This window comes from Schistocerca piceifrons, chromosome 3 (genome assembly GCF_021461385.2).
Source record: "Schistocerca piceifrons isolate TAMUIC-IGC-003096 chromosome 3, iqSchPice1.1, whole genome shotgun sequence".
In the NCBI taxonomy this organism is placed as follows: Eukaryota; Metazoa; Arthropoda; class Insecta; order Orthoptera; family Acrididae; genus Schistocerca; species Schistocerca piceifrons.
In genome coordinates this window covers 114954619-114972262 of record NC_060140.1, presented here as the reverse complement: position 1 = coordinate 114972262, position 17644 = coordinate 114954619, and the positions used below count along the sequence as shown (strand labels likewise).

Sequence of the window (17644 nt, the reverse complement as noted above, 5' to 3'; positions counted from 1 at the left end):
CTGCGGACGTAAACAAAAGAAGAATGAAATGATTATGACAATAGGGACATGGAATGTCAGGACCCTCCTGGACGTGAACAATTACAGACCAGAGAGAAGAACTGCTCTTATCACCCAAGAACTAGCCCGTCTAGATATAGACATTGCTGCCTTGAGTGAGACAAGACTCTCAGGTGAGGGACACATTAGTGAGGTACGTTCAGGGTACACCATCTTCTGGAAGGGAAAGGATGCAGGAGAACCACGCATCCATGGTGCAGGATTTGCCGTAAAAACGAAAATAGTGAAAGATCTTCGACTTACACCTGTCTCAATTAATGAAAGACTGATGACTCTTAGAGTACCCATTGGTTCAGACAGATTCATCACCTTCGTCTCTGCGTATGCTCCTACTTTAGACAGTGATGAAGACACAAAGAATCAGTTCTACCACCAACTGAACAGTACTCTCTCTAAAATACCCATTCAAGATAAATTAATTTTACTTGGTGATTTCAATGCCAGAGTGGGAAGGGACAACCGTTTTTGGAGAGATGTCATGGGTAAACAAGGGGTGGGAAACTGCAATGCAAATGGGTTGCTACTTCTTGGTCTGTGTGCTGAGCACGAGCTTTTCATCTCCAATACCCAATTCCGTTTGCGTAACCGCTATAAGACCACATGGATGCACCCACGCTCCAAACATTGGCATCTTATAGACTACGTTATTACGCGACAGCGTGACAAGAAAGACATTCTCATCACAAAAGCAGCACTAAACATCGATGAGTGCTGGACGGACCATAGACTTTTAGTCAGCCGTTTGAGAGTACCAAAGTATCGCAAGCCACGATCCCACTTTTCAAACCCACCACGCAGAAAATTCAACATAAGCAACCTGAACAACAAAAATGTTCGCTCACACTTCCAAGACATACTGTCCGAACAACTTAACAAAGCTCCAGCAACCACAGATGACGTCGAACAAGAATGGACCACATTAAAGAACATCATCAAAGAAACTGCTGAGAATGTTGTTGGTTGTAGTGCACAGAAAAGAAGTGACTGGTTTGATGACAACCACGGAGAAATCCAAGCCATCATCAATGCAAAGCGGGATGCTTACCTATCCCTTGCTCAAGATCCATCCTGCGCAGAAAAGAAAGCACACTTTCTAGAACTCAAGCAGAAATGTCAAAGTGAAATACGAGTAATCAAGAACAAATGGTGGCAACAGAAAGCCACAGAACTCCAAAATCTTTCTGATGCAAGGAACCTGCGTGGCTTTTATGCTGGTATTAAAGAGCTGTATGGACCTATCCGCTCATCATCAGGAGCACTTAAAGCTGCTGACAACTCCACCATTCTTACTGAAAGTCAGGACATCTTAAATCGTTGGAAAGAGCACTTCAGCTCACTGTTAAACAGCCCTTCTACTGCCGCTGGAGATTTTCTCAAAAATGTACCACAGCACCCTCCAAAACCCTGTCTGGCTGATCCTCCAACTTTTCAAGAATTTTGCAAGGCACTCAAGAGTGTGAAACCTGGGAAGGCTCCTGGACCTGACAGCATCCCGATGGAGCTTATTGAGGGTGGCGGCTTGCCTCTAAAAACTAGACTCTTCTCACTTATTATATTAATGTGGGAAACCCGCAAGGTACCAGCTGACTTGAAGAACTCCACAATTGTCACCATCTTCAAAAAGGGCGACAAAAGCGTCTGTGGTAACTACCGGGGAATATCTCTACTCTCTGTCACTGGAAAAATTTTTGCAAGAATCCTTTTAAATCGCCTCCAGACACTTTCAGAGACTATACTACCTGAGTCTCAATACGGGTTTCGACCTTCAAGAGGGACAATTGACATGATCTTCTGTGCACGACAACTACAGGAGAAGTGCAGAGAACAGCAAAAGCCTTTACTACTTGTTTTCTACGATCTAGAAAAGGCCTTTGATACAGTTCCCAGAGAAGCCATGTGGATGGTCTTAAAACGCTTCGGCTGCCCTGAACATTTTGTTGACCTGATTGAAGCTCTCCACGTTGATATGACTGGACAGGTCCTCTGCCAGAATGAAATGACTGGTGAATTCCCAATAACAAGTGGGCTTAAACAAGGATGCGTTCTTGCACCTACATTATTTGCATTGTATCTGGCAGCTATGCTTTACGAGACAACCGTAAACAATGCAGGAATAGAACTAAAGTACAGGTTTGATGGAGGATTATTCAACCAGTCCAGACTCCATTCAAAAAGGTTCACCAGTACCACTCGTGTGACAGAGCTGCAGTATGCTGATGACAATGCCTCTCCAGCTCATTCACCTGCAGAGTTGCAGCTGTCAGTTGATTCCTTCAGCAGGGCGTACGAACGATTTGGTCTCTCCATCAATATTTCAAAGACAAAGGTGATGGCGCAGCCAACTCCTGGCTCTTCCGTTCCTGACTTCAGCATATCCATCTATGATACACTCCTGGAACAAGTGGACCATTTCCTCTACCTGGGAAGCATACTGTCATCCAACTGCTCATCTGGAAAAGAAGTGGAGAATAGAATACGTGCTGCACATGTAGCATTTGGTCGTCTTACAAAGCGTGTCTTCCTGAATAAAGACCTAACACTGTACACCAAACTGATGGTGTACAAAGCTGTAGTCATTTCCACCCTGCTATATGGTTGCGAAACCTGGACGTTGTATCGCTGCGATCTGAAGAAACTAGAACACTTCAACCAACAGAAGCTAAGATATATCATGAACCTAAAATGGGATGACTTCATATCCAACACGGCTGTTCTAGAGAGAGCAAAAATGCATAGCATGGAAGCTCTTATCATTGGGCATCAACTCAGATGGGTCGGACATGTCCAGCGGATGAAAAATGACAGACTTCCACGCCAAATGCTGTACAGCGAAGTGAGCACAGGTAAAAGGCCACGAGGTGCCCCTCTCAAACGTTATAAGGATCAGTACAAGAAAAATCTGAAAAACTTGAACATCGATCCGAGTAACTGGTCCACAATAGCAGAAGACCGAAGTCGCTGGCGCTCAGTTACCTCAAATGCTCTTCAAAACTTTGAGCTGGAACGTCGAAGAATGGAGAATGACAAACGCCAGAGACGTAAACTCCTCCAGGCTCAGCCACGTCCTCCACCTTCCATCAGCTGTAATGTCTGTGGCCGCCTGTTCCACGCTAGGATTGGATTGCTAAGCCATCAACGACACTTCCACGCCTGAACCGTGACAAAGGAAATCTCAGGAGAGAAATGAAAACTCGGATACGAGTATCAGCCGACGACGACGGCAGTGACGACCTAGTAAATATTCTAAGTATGTTTTATAAGTATAAAATCAAATTTGAATAAACACAAATAGTTATTTCTTCCTGAGTTTTCAAGGAATCATGAAAATTAACATTTTAGTAAGATGAAAATTAATAGTTAATTAAGATATTTGCAACATAGTTATTTATACAAGTGGATGTCATTCTTGTTGACTGTATGCATATTTCTTCATGAAATTACCTCTCATCTTTTCTGAGGAACAAAGTTAGAATGTACTCTAACTTTATTGTATAATAACTTCACCTACCCTCTTAGAAGATTCCTGGTGATGGAAACCTCGTTAGATAAAAAAATTAATCATGACAATGGAAGGTCTAGGATCATCTAAATCTCGGTGAAGATAATGAATTCATATACACAGATAAAATGGTTAGTTTCTGGGGTAGCTAATTTAATCAGTAACATACCCAGGATGTTTCACTCTCTGATGAGACAGTGGGAAGCAGGTGACATGTTAAAATATTGAAAGTGACATTGTTCGTGTTGGACTGTCTCGACTAAAATCAACAAATCACAGTATAATTCTTATTAATTAGTACACAGTGAGCACATGGTCATCATATTTACCCTACAGGCAATCTTGCTTTCTCAAAACTGAAATCCCCCTATTGTTTATTTATTCTTTGCTCTAGGAAAGGAAACTAGATTGTATCTTTTATAATCAATTTTAGTATTACATTAATATAGTTGTGAACACGAAAATGAATAAACTATATAATTTGTATACTGTTAATTTTTATATAAATGAAATTATTTTTATTTTACTTCACAGACTTGGAATATAGAAATAATCGTTTCATAAGGGGTAATTGGCTGGTTTATCTCTTAAGGATGTTTATGTTTCAAAGTATCTTACTTTTTACATATGGAACCATACTGCAGGACACTGAAACTCCTAACATCTCTGTTTTGTTGCATATATACACTTATTTTATTGCAATAGCATATGGTAAGGTAAACCTTAATTATATGCAAGATAATTTTTCTGTTCATCAACACATCGACAGCTGCAAACACTCGCAGTAGGCTACAAACATACATACAGTAAATATGTAATAAGAACACGTCCAAAGAGAGATTCTTTTCGCAAATAAATTCTAAATATTGACAAGGTCGGCTTTCACGGGATGATTGTGAACAACAGAAAATTGACACATAATTCTTTATCGCATTGCTGCAAATGTTAGTCAAAGTTTTCTACATATTAACATACCAAATGTGACAGAAGTTTTTCGAGAAAATTTTCCGTTTTTATACGAGCAGTGAATTGCCTTTCGACATCGATCAGCGTGATTGGTTGACAGGAACAGTTGTCTCAACAGAATTTTAAAAAATATCCTAAAGAATTGCTCTTCGCAGGCTACTACCATTATAGTTCGTACCAACTTGTGCCCTTTTAGTCGCAAAACTAAATGGAAACGATGCGGAATACGACGCTGTGTCATACAGAAAGGACGGCTACAATCTATTTGTTATACACAGCCATAAAGAACGCCTCATTTACTTTCTACGAAAGTACCGCAAAGTGTCTGGCTTGGCGAAGACAGAACTCTAACCTAACTGTGGCCACAATGCATGCTGGGAGCAGCTGATATCTCATGCGCGCGCATCCCTCGGTATGGGAGCCATCTGCTGTCGCTGAATGGAACTACGCGGCCCAATTAGACCAAACAGCTACGGCCTGTGTAAGCGCCGTTTCGTCAAATGCCGTCTTTAAGAGCTTTGATGACACCACTGACAATATGGGAGAGTTTAGTCGCAAAATATAAGCATTTTATTAGCGTTTCGGGCTCCATGTATTGCACAACTGCCCACACATAACGTGTACAGTGATGTGCACTCGATTGCTGTAATGCGCTCTGTATGACGTAAAGGGGCGAGCTTGTGGGCGTCAAAGCATACTTACCTGGCACAGGGGATACCGTGATCATGAAGGCGGTTCCTCCAGGACGAGGCTCTTCCATTGCACTTCGGTTGGGCTGACCCCTGCGATTACCCCTAATGTGGGTAACTCGGGTGCATAATTTTTGGTAGTCGGGACTGCGTTCGCGCAGACCCGGTCTAATATCAAATAAACATAGATAAATGCATATTATGGGAGATCCACAATGGAATGTAACAACATTTTTAGAACCAAAGTTGCTACCTGCCATATGGTGCAGAAGCTGAGTCGAAGATACACACAACAAAAAGATTTTCACCCGTAAAGATAGTTTTATGAACATAGCTGTATTATAAGGAACAGTCTACAAAATGCTCTCCTTCTTGTCCAGATGTAAGAATCTCCCTTATCTGTCGCTCACTTGCAATGTCTTCATCATTCCAATGCTCTTCCTCTCATTTCTTCCATTATTCCCCCTATAACTCCTTGATGCAGACAATTTCTATGCAGTAAATGCCCCATCAAGATTTTTTCCTTGTTCTGATAGCTTCCAATTATCATCTTTCTTCCACTATTGTCTTCCTTACTTCTCCAGGCTTAAATATGTCACCCCACCTTACCTGAAAACTATCTTCTCCATAGTTACATTTCGAAACTTTCTAAATATCCTCCTGTTTCAGACAACTCATATTATATTTCTTTTTACCTGTCCATGATTCGCTCCTGTACAACACTACACTTCAGACATAAGATTTAGCTAATCTTTACCTCAGCTCCACTGGAATTCCGTTTAATGTTAGTAAAAGCTTCACCTTTTGCAAGACTCTCTTTCCCATACATATCCTTCATTTTAATTTTTCTGTTCAGCTTCCAATACACGTCTTTAAACAACTCAGGTACAGAGACAATTTTCTCATTTTATTTTATCTCTTTCCATCTAATGCCCCTTGCACCCATCAGTTCTACTACACACTGACCTCATATTTGGGAGGATGGTATTACTCTGTCGGGCCACTCTGATGTTTGTATTCTGTGGTTGTACTAAATAACTCAGGCGAATGCTGAGATTGTTTTTTAATCAAGGCTATGGCTGACTACTCTCCTATCCTCATGACCACCTGTTCCTGTCCTTCTAAAACATGTTATATATTTTGTGCCTATTTCGAGCTATTGATGTGCACCGCACTACCTTGACAATTCCTAGATCATTTGCTAGATGATCATTTGATAATTAAGGTAAATAAATATGCCAAACGGTGCCATCTCATCTGCTGCCCCTTCCCTTCCCGTAATATTGATATAAAATAACGATTTGAAGATACTTCACTACAGTATGCATATAATAGTGTTCATATAACAGTGAGAGAAATTTCATATAAAGCTTTTTTATAGTTCCACTAAACAATATCGCTGTATTTCAGTGCATTTATACAGCTCGCAGAAGTAATGTTAAACAGTTACTAAATCATCCATATCATGTCACCTTCTTGTTGTGGTGGTCCTGACCATTTCACAGCATGTGACATATGCATCCATGTAATGATTTACTGATATGTGTTCTACAGTGAGAATTCCGAATCGTCGGTGTGACTATTCTAGCGTCCTATTCTGTACAATAATGAAGCATTACAAGGGCAAACATCAGTCTTGAAGAAACAACCTTGGAGTTTTAATGTAAGCAGCATGCAAAGAGTTTACTTGTCCACTTACTTACGGTTGTGGATAACCTTTTCTAACTCATCGTGCATCGACCAAATAGAACATTTCTATGAAGACGTGACATACTGTCAAGAGAAGAAAGCCCTGACAACTGAATCAATGCCATCTGTCAGTTCATCAAAGGCTTATGACACACACACACACACACACACACACACACACACAGAGTGACTCTTACTAATTATTACATAGTGTGTATCCTTCCACTCCTCTGTAAATGCAGCCACTTTTACTACTGATTATTCTGTAAAGTGTATTCTTCCACTCTTTTGTAAAGATTCAATATACTATAGAATCTTGAAACCAGAAAAGGAACCTGCAAATGACATGTTCTGTTTGAATTATTGTGGTACCACAAACATTCATTATATTTGTTTGTACATTTCAGATTAAACAACTTAGGTGTAAAGAAGATAAACCCTCATACAATAGGAGGATTGAATCATCGACAGGAGCACAAATAAAGAAAAGAAACTTCGCTAGCTTTTGGACAAATTCTTTAACGAACTGGAGTAATCTCTCACACACACACACTTGGGCAGCTATATTGTGCTGGCTGAACACACAATGTGATAATTTAGCTAATTATGTATCATCACACTTAACATGCCTCTTAGTTATTTGGTCTCAAGTTGTGTAGGACTTGAACCAAACCAATTATCTGAGTAAAAAAGTGTCATAATGCTGCAACACATATCAATTACATAATCCTTTTTTTATAATATTGGCCTTGATGTTTGCAGCATGGTTCCATCATATTGAGAAGTGTCGCCCTAAAATGGTATTCATCATAATGCTGGATGGATCGTAAGAAACAACATTTTTCGTCCTTAGCTGCTCCATCTTAACGCCACTTCACCAAAATATTAAAATATCTATCATTTCACTTCAATTTCTCATTACTACACCAGTCTTAGAATATAAATCTGTCGTAATACGCATTAATGAGCCACCACGAAACAATACATCTCCATAGAACATGTCTTGTTTTGACCCCTCCCGCCCCTGCCTTCCACTCACTCATCCCACCTTTCCACATCATATTATCAGCATGAGGCAGCCGGTTGCCCAGTGCTCAGCGTGAGAGTGAACCAGCTCACTAGGGCAGATCTAGAATACACGATTTAATCGACTCGTTGTAAATTTGCACTGAGCAACCTAGTTTCTACCATAAACACTTTTACAGTTTAGATGGTTAAGTAACTCCTACACACCTAAAACAGTTTTCAGTCTCTAATCCTTTCTCAACCAATGTCCAGATCTTGTACACCACTGTGTCTTTCCTGCTGAGAAACTGTATACTGCTCATTCATCATCAAACCTTCTGAACTTGCGAAGCAAAAAGAAGATATACTCATCTATTCTCATGTTCTTCCATTAATGTCTTCAAGTATTAAAAATTACTCCAAGTTGCAGTCCATATGAGACCTAGAATTCTGAAGAAACTTTGTCCAACATGCTATTAACTTTCTGTAAAAATTACTGTGGTGGGATTTTCGTCCAACATACTATTAACTTTCTGTAAAAATTACTGTGGTGGGAGTTATTGTCTGTAATTGTCCATGCTATTAAGTATGGATATTAGGTACAAGGCATCAGGCCTGTTTTGCTATACATAAGGCCAATGGCGAATTAAGATGAGCTTCTCTCATTGCTGATGGGATCTCTTTGAACAATTCTAGCTAGTATAGATAGAAATATCGTTGAAAAATACTGTTAAGAGGGTGGACACGGTTAGCTGGGCTCCAAAAACCAGTTTTCAAAATCTGTCCCAAAAAATTCTTCGTTCATTTAGCCTTACACAAGTGAAGATTGCAACACAAAATCTTTCTATCTCTTACAGAGAAAAATGTATATTGGTGTGTCTGTGCTGATCACTCCACACACACTTCGTCAAGTAGTTACTAACTTAACTGTCAGTTTCACTTGTGTGGATGGTTTCACACAAAATGATTGAGTCATTAAATTTCAAAATTTGGAAGACATGTCTGGAGACTGGTTTTCTGGGAGAAGAATAGTGCAAATATAAACCTATGATTCTGTGACTACTTTCAGCAATGGAATCAATGGCAAATTAAAAGTAACTAACAGACTTAAAATACCTGTGGACCAAAACACGATACAATTTTTGAAGGAGGAATACATGTGAAGATTAAATTCACCAAAAAAGAGAAAAAGATGTTCAGAGTGATTCACCAAGGAGGCAAGGAAAATGGGAAAGAAACTGAATGCACAGAATGAAGCAAAGAACCAATAAGATCATGGAATATAATATCAACCAGGGAATTTTAGTTCATAGAAGACATCATAGGGTACACTAAAGCATCTTACAAACTTTAACGCTGTTTTCATCATTTCGCATTTCTACGAATTGGACTCAGTCATAAGTTTGTGTCTAATGCATGAATCTTACAGTAATTTTCAGAGGATATTCTACTTATGATGGCCTACAACACACATCGCAATTTCAGTTGAACACTGAAAAATTGTAAGTTATAAATTTTTTATCGTGTACAAATAGTATAGAAAGGGTTTAAGTAACTCGACACATTATATATCTGTTTCTACATGGAGTGCAGTGGGCTCCCGTCTTGGGAGTATGTGGGTGGCATCCACACGGGCCCTTAGCTAAGCCTGGCATTACTTCCACTTACTTGTGTCAGGCTCCTCCTGTTTCCTTTCCTATCCGGCCCCCATCGGCCAACTCTTGGTTTCTTCGACCCCAACGGTATTAGGTTTCCGAGGCCCAAGGGTGTCTTTCACTTTCCTCTCTAGTATCTATTATCTACCCTCCGACCCAACGGCGAAGCGAGCGGAAGAAGAATCTTATATCCCAGGTTCTCAAACATCGTGGAGGCGGAAGAGGTCATACCAGACGAACTGGCTGTAAAGGCGCCGCTCAGCCATCATTGAGCTCGCGGCAGTTCGTTGCAGTTCTGGTACCGGAAGTCACATGTCACATACATATGTGCCGTGATGAATTGTTCCAGAATCATAGTGTGTGGGTCACTTCCTCGCAAGCTGTAATCCACCTTAAACAAATTCACGCAAATGGCAATTTCTCCTGTCATTTTCTCTAAAGACCAATGGCGATGGGATAAGGACGATGGTAGCAGGCTCCGAGTGAGGCTGGAAGCTACTAGTCTGGACCTGCACACTGGCGGCAGGTGTGTGATGGTCGCCTTCCTGAGAACCCGTGTGACTACTCGGGAATCCGGTCCTGCACCTGCGACTGGGCAGGCCTATTTAGGATGACCGCTGCCCACCCTGAATGGGGAAGGCCCTAGAAAATGTGGGCTAAACATCGGAAGTCACACTTGAACCGGGCTGGGAATCCGCACCCAGTAGGTCACTCCTTATACTGCGGACGTAAACAAAAGAAGAATGAAATGATTATGACAATAGGGACATGGAATGTCAGGACCCTCCTGGACGTGAACAATTACAGACCAGAGAGAAGAACTGCTCTTATCACCCAAGAACTAGCCCGTCTAGATATAGACATTGCTGCCTTGAGTGAGACAAGACTCTCAGGTGAGGGACACATTAGTGAGGTACGTTCAGGGTACACCATCTTCTGGAAGGGAAAGGATGCAGGAGAACCACGCATCCATGGTGCAGGATTTGCCGTAAAAACGAAAATAGTGAAAGATCTTCGACTTACACCTGTCTCAATTAATGAAAGACTGATGACTCTTAGAGTACCCATTGGTTCAGACAGATTCATCACCTTCGTCTCTGCATATGCTCCTACTTTAGACAGTGATGAAGACACAAAGAATCAGTTCTACCACCAACTGAACAGTACTCTCTCTAAAATACCCATTCAAGATAAATTAATTTTACTTGGTGATTTCAATGCCAGAGTGGGAAGGGACAACCGTTTTTGGAGAGATGTCATGGGTAAACAAGGGGTGGGAAACTGCAATGCAAATGGGTTGCTACTTCTTGGTCTGTGTGCTGAGCACGAGCTTTTCATCTCCAATACCCAATTCCGTTTGCGTAACCGCTATAAGACCACATGGATGCACCCACGCTCCAAACATTGGCATCTTATAGACTACGTTATTACGCGACAGCGTGACAAGAAAGACATTCTCATCACAAAAGCAGCACTAAACATCGATGAGTGCTGGACGGACCATAGACTTTTAGTCAGCCGTTTGAGAGTACCGAAGTATCGCAAGCCACGATCCCACTTTTCAAACCCACCACGCAGAAAATTCAACATAAGCAACCTGAACAACAAAAATGTTCGCTCACACTTCCAAGACATACTGTCCGAACAACTTAACAAAGCTCCAGCAACCACAGATGACGTCGAACAAGAATGGACCACATTAAAGAACATCATCAAAGAAACTGCTGAGAATGTTGTTGGTTGTAGTGCACAGAAAAGAAGTGACTGGTTTGATGACAACCACGGAGAAATCCAAGCCATCATCAATGCAAAGCAGGATGCTTACCTATCCCTTGCTCAAGATCCATCCTGCGCAGAAAAGAAAGCACACTTTCTAGAACTCAAGCAGAAATGTCAAAGTGAAATACGAGTAATCAAGAACAAATGGTGGCAACAGAAAGCCACAGAACTCCAAAATCTTTCTGATGCAAGGAACCTGCGTGGCTTTTATGCTGGTATTAAAGAGCTGTATGGACCTATCCGCTCATCATCAGGAGCACTTAAAGCTGCTGACAACTCCACCATTCTTACTGAAAGTCAGGACATCTTAAATCGTTGGAAAGAGCACTTCAGCTCACTGTTAAACAGCCCTTCTACTGCCGCTGGAGATTTTCTCAAAAATGTACCACAGCACCCTCCAAAACCCTGTCTGGCTGATCCTCCAACTTTTCAAGAATTTTGCAAGGCACTCAAGAGTGTGAAACCTGGGAAGGCTCCTGGACCTGACAGCATCCCGATGGAGCTTATTGAGGGTGGCGGCTTGCCTCTAAAAACTAGACTCTTCTCACTTATTATATTAATGTGGGAAACCCGCAAGGTACCAGCTGACTTGAAGAACTCCACAATTGTCACCATCTTCAAAAAGGGCGACAAAAGCGTCTGTGGTAACTACCGGGGAATATCTCTACTCTCTGTCACTGGAAAAATTTTTGCAAGAATCCTTTTAAATCGCCTCCAGACACTTTCAGAGACTATACTACCTGAGTCTCAATACGGGTTTCGACCTTCAAGAGGGACAATTGACATGATCTTCTGTGCACGACAACTACAGGAGAAGTGCAGAGAACAGCAAAAGCCTTTACTACTTGTTTTCTACGATCTAGAAAAGGCCTTTGATACAGTTCCCAGAGAAGCCATGTGGATGGTCTTAAAACGCTTCGGCTGCCCTGAACATTTTGTTGACCTGATTGAAGCTCTCCACGTTGATATGACTGGACAGGTCCTCTGCCAGAATGAAATGACTGGTGAATTCCCAATAACAAGTGGGCTTAAACAAGGATGCGTTCTTGCACCTACATTATTTGCATTGTATCTGGCAGCTATGCTTTACGAGACAACCGTAAACAATGCAGGAATAGAACTAAAGTACAGGTTTGATGGAGGATTATTCAACCAGTCCAGACTCCATTCAAAAAGGTTCACCAGTACCACTCGTGTGACAGAGCTGCAGTATGCTGATGACAATGCCTCTCCAGCTCATTCACCTGCAGAGTTGCAGCTGTCAGTTGATTCCTTCAGCAGGGCGTACGAACGATTTGGTCTCTCCATCAATATTTCAAAGACAAAGGTGATGGCGCAGCCAACTCCTGGCTCCTCCGTTCCTGACTTCAGCATATCCATCTATGATACACTCCTGGAACAAGTGGACCATTTCCTCTACCTGGGAAGCATACTGTCATCCAACTGCTCATCTGGAAAAGAAGTGGAGAATAGAATACGTGCTGCACATGTAGCATTTGGTCGTCTTACAAAGCGTGTCTTCCTGAATAAAGACCTAACACTGTACACCAAACTGATGGTGTACAAAGCTGTAGTCATTTCCACCCTGCTATATGGTTGCGAAACCTGGACGTTGTATCGCTGCGATCTGAAGAAACTAGAACACTTCAACCAACAGAAGCTAAGATATATCATGAACCTAAAATGGGATGACTTCATATCCAACACGGCTGTTCTAGAGAGAGCAAAAATGCATAGCATGGAAGCTCTTATCATTGGGCATCAACTCAGATGGGTCGGACATGTCCAGCGGATGAAAAATGACAGACTTCCACGCCAAATGCTGTACAGCGAAGTGAGCACAGGTAAAAGGCCACGAGGTGCCCCTCTCAAACGTTATAAGGATCAGTACAAGAAAAATCTGAAAAACTTGAACATCGATCCGAGTAACTGGTCCACAATAGCAGAAGACCGAAGTCGCTGGCGCTCAGTTACCTCAAATGCTCTTCAAAACTTTGAGCTGGAACGTCGAAGAATGGAGAATGACAAACGCCAGAGACGTAAACTCCTCCAGGCTCAGCCACGTCCTCCACCTTCCATCAGCTGTAATGTCTGTGGCCGCCTGTTCCACGCTAGGATTGGATTGCTAAGCCATCAACGACACTTCCACGCCTGAACCGTGACAAAGGAAATCTCAGGAGAGAAATGAAAACTCGGATACGAGTATCAGCCGACGACGACGGCAGTGACGACCTAGTAAATATTCTAAGTATGTTTTATAAGTATAAAATCAAATTTGAATAAACACAAATAGTTATTTCTTCCTGAGTTTTCAAGGAATCATGAAAATTAACATTTTAGTAAGATGAAAATTAATAGTTAATTAAGATATTTGCAACATAGTTATTTATACAAGTGGATGTCATTCTTGTTGACTGTATGCATATTTCTTCATGAAATTACCTCTCATCTTTTCTGAGGAACAAAGTTAGAATGTACTCTAACTTTATTGTATAATAACTTCACCTACCCTCTTAGAAGATTCCTGGTGATGGAAACCTCGTTAGATAAAAAAATTAATCATGACAATGGAAGGTCTAGGATCATCTAAATCTCGGTGAAGATAATGAATTCATATACACAGATAAAATGGTTAGTTTCTGGGGTAGCTAATTTAATCAGTAACATACCCAGGATGTTTCACTCTCTGATGAGACAGTGGGAAGCAGGTGACATGTTAAAATATTGAAAGTGACATTGTTCGTGTTGGACTGTCTCGACTAAAATCAACAAATCACAGTATAATTCTTATTAATTAGTACACAGTGAGCACATGGTCATCATATTTACCCTACAGGCAATCTTGCTTTCTCAAAACTGAAATCCCCCTATTGTTTATTTATTCTTTGCTCTAGGAAAGGAAACTAGATTGTATCTTTTATAATCAATTTTAGTATTACATTAATATAGTTGTGAACACGAAAATGAATAAACTATATAATTTGTATACTGTTAATTTTTATATAAATGAAATTATTTTTATTTTACTTCACAGACTTGGAATATAGAAATAATCGTTTCATAAGGGGTAATTGGCTGGTTTATCTCTTAAGGATGTTTATGTTTCAAAGTATCTTACTTTTTACATATGGAACCATACTGCAGGACACTGAAACTCCTAACATCTCTGTTTTGTTGCATATATACACTTATTTTATTGCAATAGCATATGGTAAGGTAAACCTTAATTATATGCAAGATAATTTTTCTGTTCATCAACACATCGACAGCTGCAAACACTCGCAGTAGGCTACAAACATACATACAGTAAATATGTAATAAGAACACGTCCAAAGAGAGATTCTTTTCGCAAATAAATTCTAAATATTGACAAGGTTGGCTTTCACGGGATGATTGTGAACAACAGAAAATTGACACATAATTCTTTATCGCATTGCTGCAAATGTTAGTCAAAGTTTTCTACATATTAACATACCAAATGTGACAGAAGTTTTTCGAGAAAATTTTCCGTTTTTATACGAGCAGTGAATTGCCTTTCGACATCGATCAGCGTGATTGGTTGACAGGAACAGTTGTCTCAACAGAATTTTAAAAAATATCCTAAAGAATTACTCTTCGCAGGCTACTACCATTATAGTTCGTACCAACTTGTGCCCTTTTAGTCGCAAAACTAAATGGAAACGATGCGGAATACGACGCTGTGTCATACAGAAAGGACGGCTACAATCTATTTGTTATACACAGCCATAAAGAACGCCTCATTTACTTTCTACGAAAGTACCGCAAAGTGTCTGGCTTGGCGAAGACAGAACTCTAACCTAACTGTGGCCACAATGCATGCTGGGAGCAGCTGATATCTCATGCGCGCGCATCCCTCGGTATGGGAGCCATCTGCTGTCGCTGAATGGAACTACGCGGCCCAATTAGACCAAACAGCTACGGCCTGTGTAAGCGCCGTTTCGTCAAATGCCGTCTTTAAGAGCTTTGATGACACCACTGACAATATGGGAGAGTTTAGTCGCAAAATATAAGCATTTTATTAGCGTTTCGGGCTCCATGTATTGCACAACTGCCCACACATAACGTGTACAGTGATGTGCACTCGATTGCTGTAATGCGCTCTGTATGACGTAAAGGGGCGAGCTTGTGGGCGTCAAAGCATACTTACCTGGCACAGGGGATACCGTGATCATGAAGGCGGTTCCTCCAGGACGAGGCTCTTCCATTGCACTTCGGTTGGGCTGACCCCTGCGATTACCCCTAATGTGGGTAACTCGGGTGCATAATTTTTGGTAGTCGGGACTGCGTTCGCGCAGACCCGGTCTAATATCAAATAAACATAGATAAATGCATATTATGGGAGATCCACAATGGAATGTAACAACATTTTTAGAACCAAAGTTGCTACCTGCCATATGGTGCAGAAGCTGAGTCGAAGATACACACAACAAAAAGATTTTCACCCGTAAAGATAGTTTTATGAACATAGCTGTATTATAAGGAACAGTCTACAAAATGCTCTCCTTCTTGTCCAGATGTAAGAATCTCCCTTATCTGTCGCTCACTTGCAATGTCTTCATCATTCCAATGCTCTTCCTCTCATTTCTTCCATTATTCCCCCTATAACTCCTTGATGCAGACAATTTCTATGCAGTAAATGCCCCATCAAGATTTTTTCCTTGTTCTGATAGCTTCCAATTATCATCTTTCTTCCACTATTGTCTTCCTTACTTCTCCAGGCTTAAATATGTCACCCCACCTTACCTGAAAACTATCTTCTCCATAGTTACATTTCGAAACTTTCTAAATATCCTCCTGTTTCAGACAACTCATATTATATTTCTTTTTACCTGTCCATGATTCGCTCCTGTACAACACTACACTTCAGACATAAGATTTAGCTAATCTTTACCTCAGCTCCACTGGAATTCCGTTTAATGTTAGTAAAAGCTTCACCTTTTGCAAGACTCTCTTTCCCATACATATCCTTCATTTTAATTTTTCTGTTCAGCTTCCAATACACGTCTTTAAACAACTCAGGTACAGAGACAATTTTCTCATTTTATTTTATCTCTTTCCATCTAATGCCCCTTGCACCCATCAGTTCTACTACACACTGACCTCATATTTGGGAGGATGGTATTACTCTGTCGGGCCACTCTGATGTTTGTATTCTGTGGTTGTACTAAATAACTCAGGCGAATGCTGAGATTGTTTTTTAATCAAGGCTATGGCTGACTACTCTCCTATCCTCATGACCACCTGTTCCTGTCCTTCTAAAACATGTTATATATTTTGTGCCTATTTCGAGCTATTGATGTGCACTGCACTACCTTGACAATTCCTAGATCATTTGCTAGATGATCATTTGATAATTAAGGTAAATAAATATGCCAAACGGTGCCATCTCATCTGCTGCCCCTTCCCTTCCCGTAATATTGATATAAAATAACGATTTGAAGATACTTCACTACAGTATGCATATAATAGTGTTCATATAACAGTGAGAGAAATTTCATATAAAGCTTTTTTATAGTTCCACTAAACAATATCGCTGTATTTCAGTGCATTTATACAGCTCGCAGAAGTAATGTTAAACAGTTACTAAATCATCCATATCATGTCACCTTCTTGTTGTGGTGGTCCTGACCATTTCACAGCATGTGACATATGCATCCATGTAATGATTTACTGATATGTGTTCTACAGTGAGAATTCCGAATCGTCGGTGTGACTATTCTAGCGTCCTATTCTGTACAATAATGAAGCATTACAAGGGCAAACATCAGTCTTGAAGAAACAACCTTGGAGTTTTAATGTAAGCAGCATGCAAAGAGTTTACTTGTCCACTTACTTACGGTTGTGGATAACCTTTTCTAACTCATCGTGCATCGACCAAATAGAACATTTCTATGAAGACGTGACATACTGTCAAGAGAAGAAAGCCCTGACAACTGAATCAATGCCATCTGTCAGTTCATCAAAGGCTTATGACACACACACACACACACACACACACACACACACAGAGTGACTCTTACTAATTATTACATAGTGTGTATCCTTCCACTCCTCTGTAAATGCAGCCACTTTTACTACTGATTATTCTGTAAAGTGTATTCTTCCACTCTTTTGTAAAGATTCAATATACTATAGAATCTTGAAACCAGAAAAGGAACCTGCAAATGACATGTTCTGTTTGAATTATTGTGGTACCACAAACATTCATTATATTTGTTTGTACATTTCAGATTAAACAACTTAGGTGTAAAGAAGATAAACCCTCATACAATAGGAGGATT

General features: G+C 40.6%; 2 protein-coding genes and 2 non-coding genes across 4 annotated transcripts; all 4 read left to right on the top strand.

Annotated features, from left to right (window-relative positions):
* Positions 1-34: 34 nt before the first annotated feature.
* LOC124788439 lies at positions 35-10177 on the top strand. The gene is made up of 2 exons (XM_047255711.1): positions 35-1703; positions 10005-10177. The coding sequence occupies exons 1-2, from the start codon at positions 35-37 to the stop codon at positions 10175-10177; spliced, it is 1842 nt and encodes a 613-aa protein (XP_047111667.1).
* Positions 5220-5382, top strand: LOC124790893. The gene has a single exon (XR_007016358.1). It is a non-coding gene; the product is annotated as a U1 spliceosomal RNA (small nuclear RNA).
* Positions 10178-10317: 140 nt separating the features above from the next.
* LOC124788438 lies at positions 10318-17598 on the top strand. The gene is made up of 2 exons (XM_047255709.1): positions 10318-11986; positions 17594-17598. The coding sequence occupies exons 1-2, from the start codon at positions 10318-10320 to the stop codon at positions 17596-17598; spliced, it is 1674 nt and encodes a 557-aa protein (XP_047111665.1).
* LOC124790892 lies at positions 15503-15665 on the top strand. The gene has a single exon (XR_007016357.1). It is a non-coding gene; the product is annotated as a U1 spliceosomal RNA (small nuclear RNA).
* Positions 17599-17644: the final 46 nt, after the last annotated feature.

Excerpts from the sequence above, each read along its gene's own strand:
- LOC124788438 (XM_047255709.1), top strand. The coding sequence starts at position 10,318 with ATGACAATAGGGACATGGAATGTCAGGACCCTCCTGGACGTGAACAAT.
- LOC124788439 (XM_047255711.1), top strand. The coding sequence starts at position 35 with ATGACAATAGGGACATGGAATGTCAGGACCCTCCTGGACGTGAACAAT. Across the intron at positions 1,704-10,004 it reads GGGCGACAAAAGCGTCTGTG|ACCAATGGCGATGGGATAAG; the intron begins GTAACTACCGGG and ends TTTTCTCTAAAG.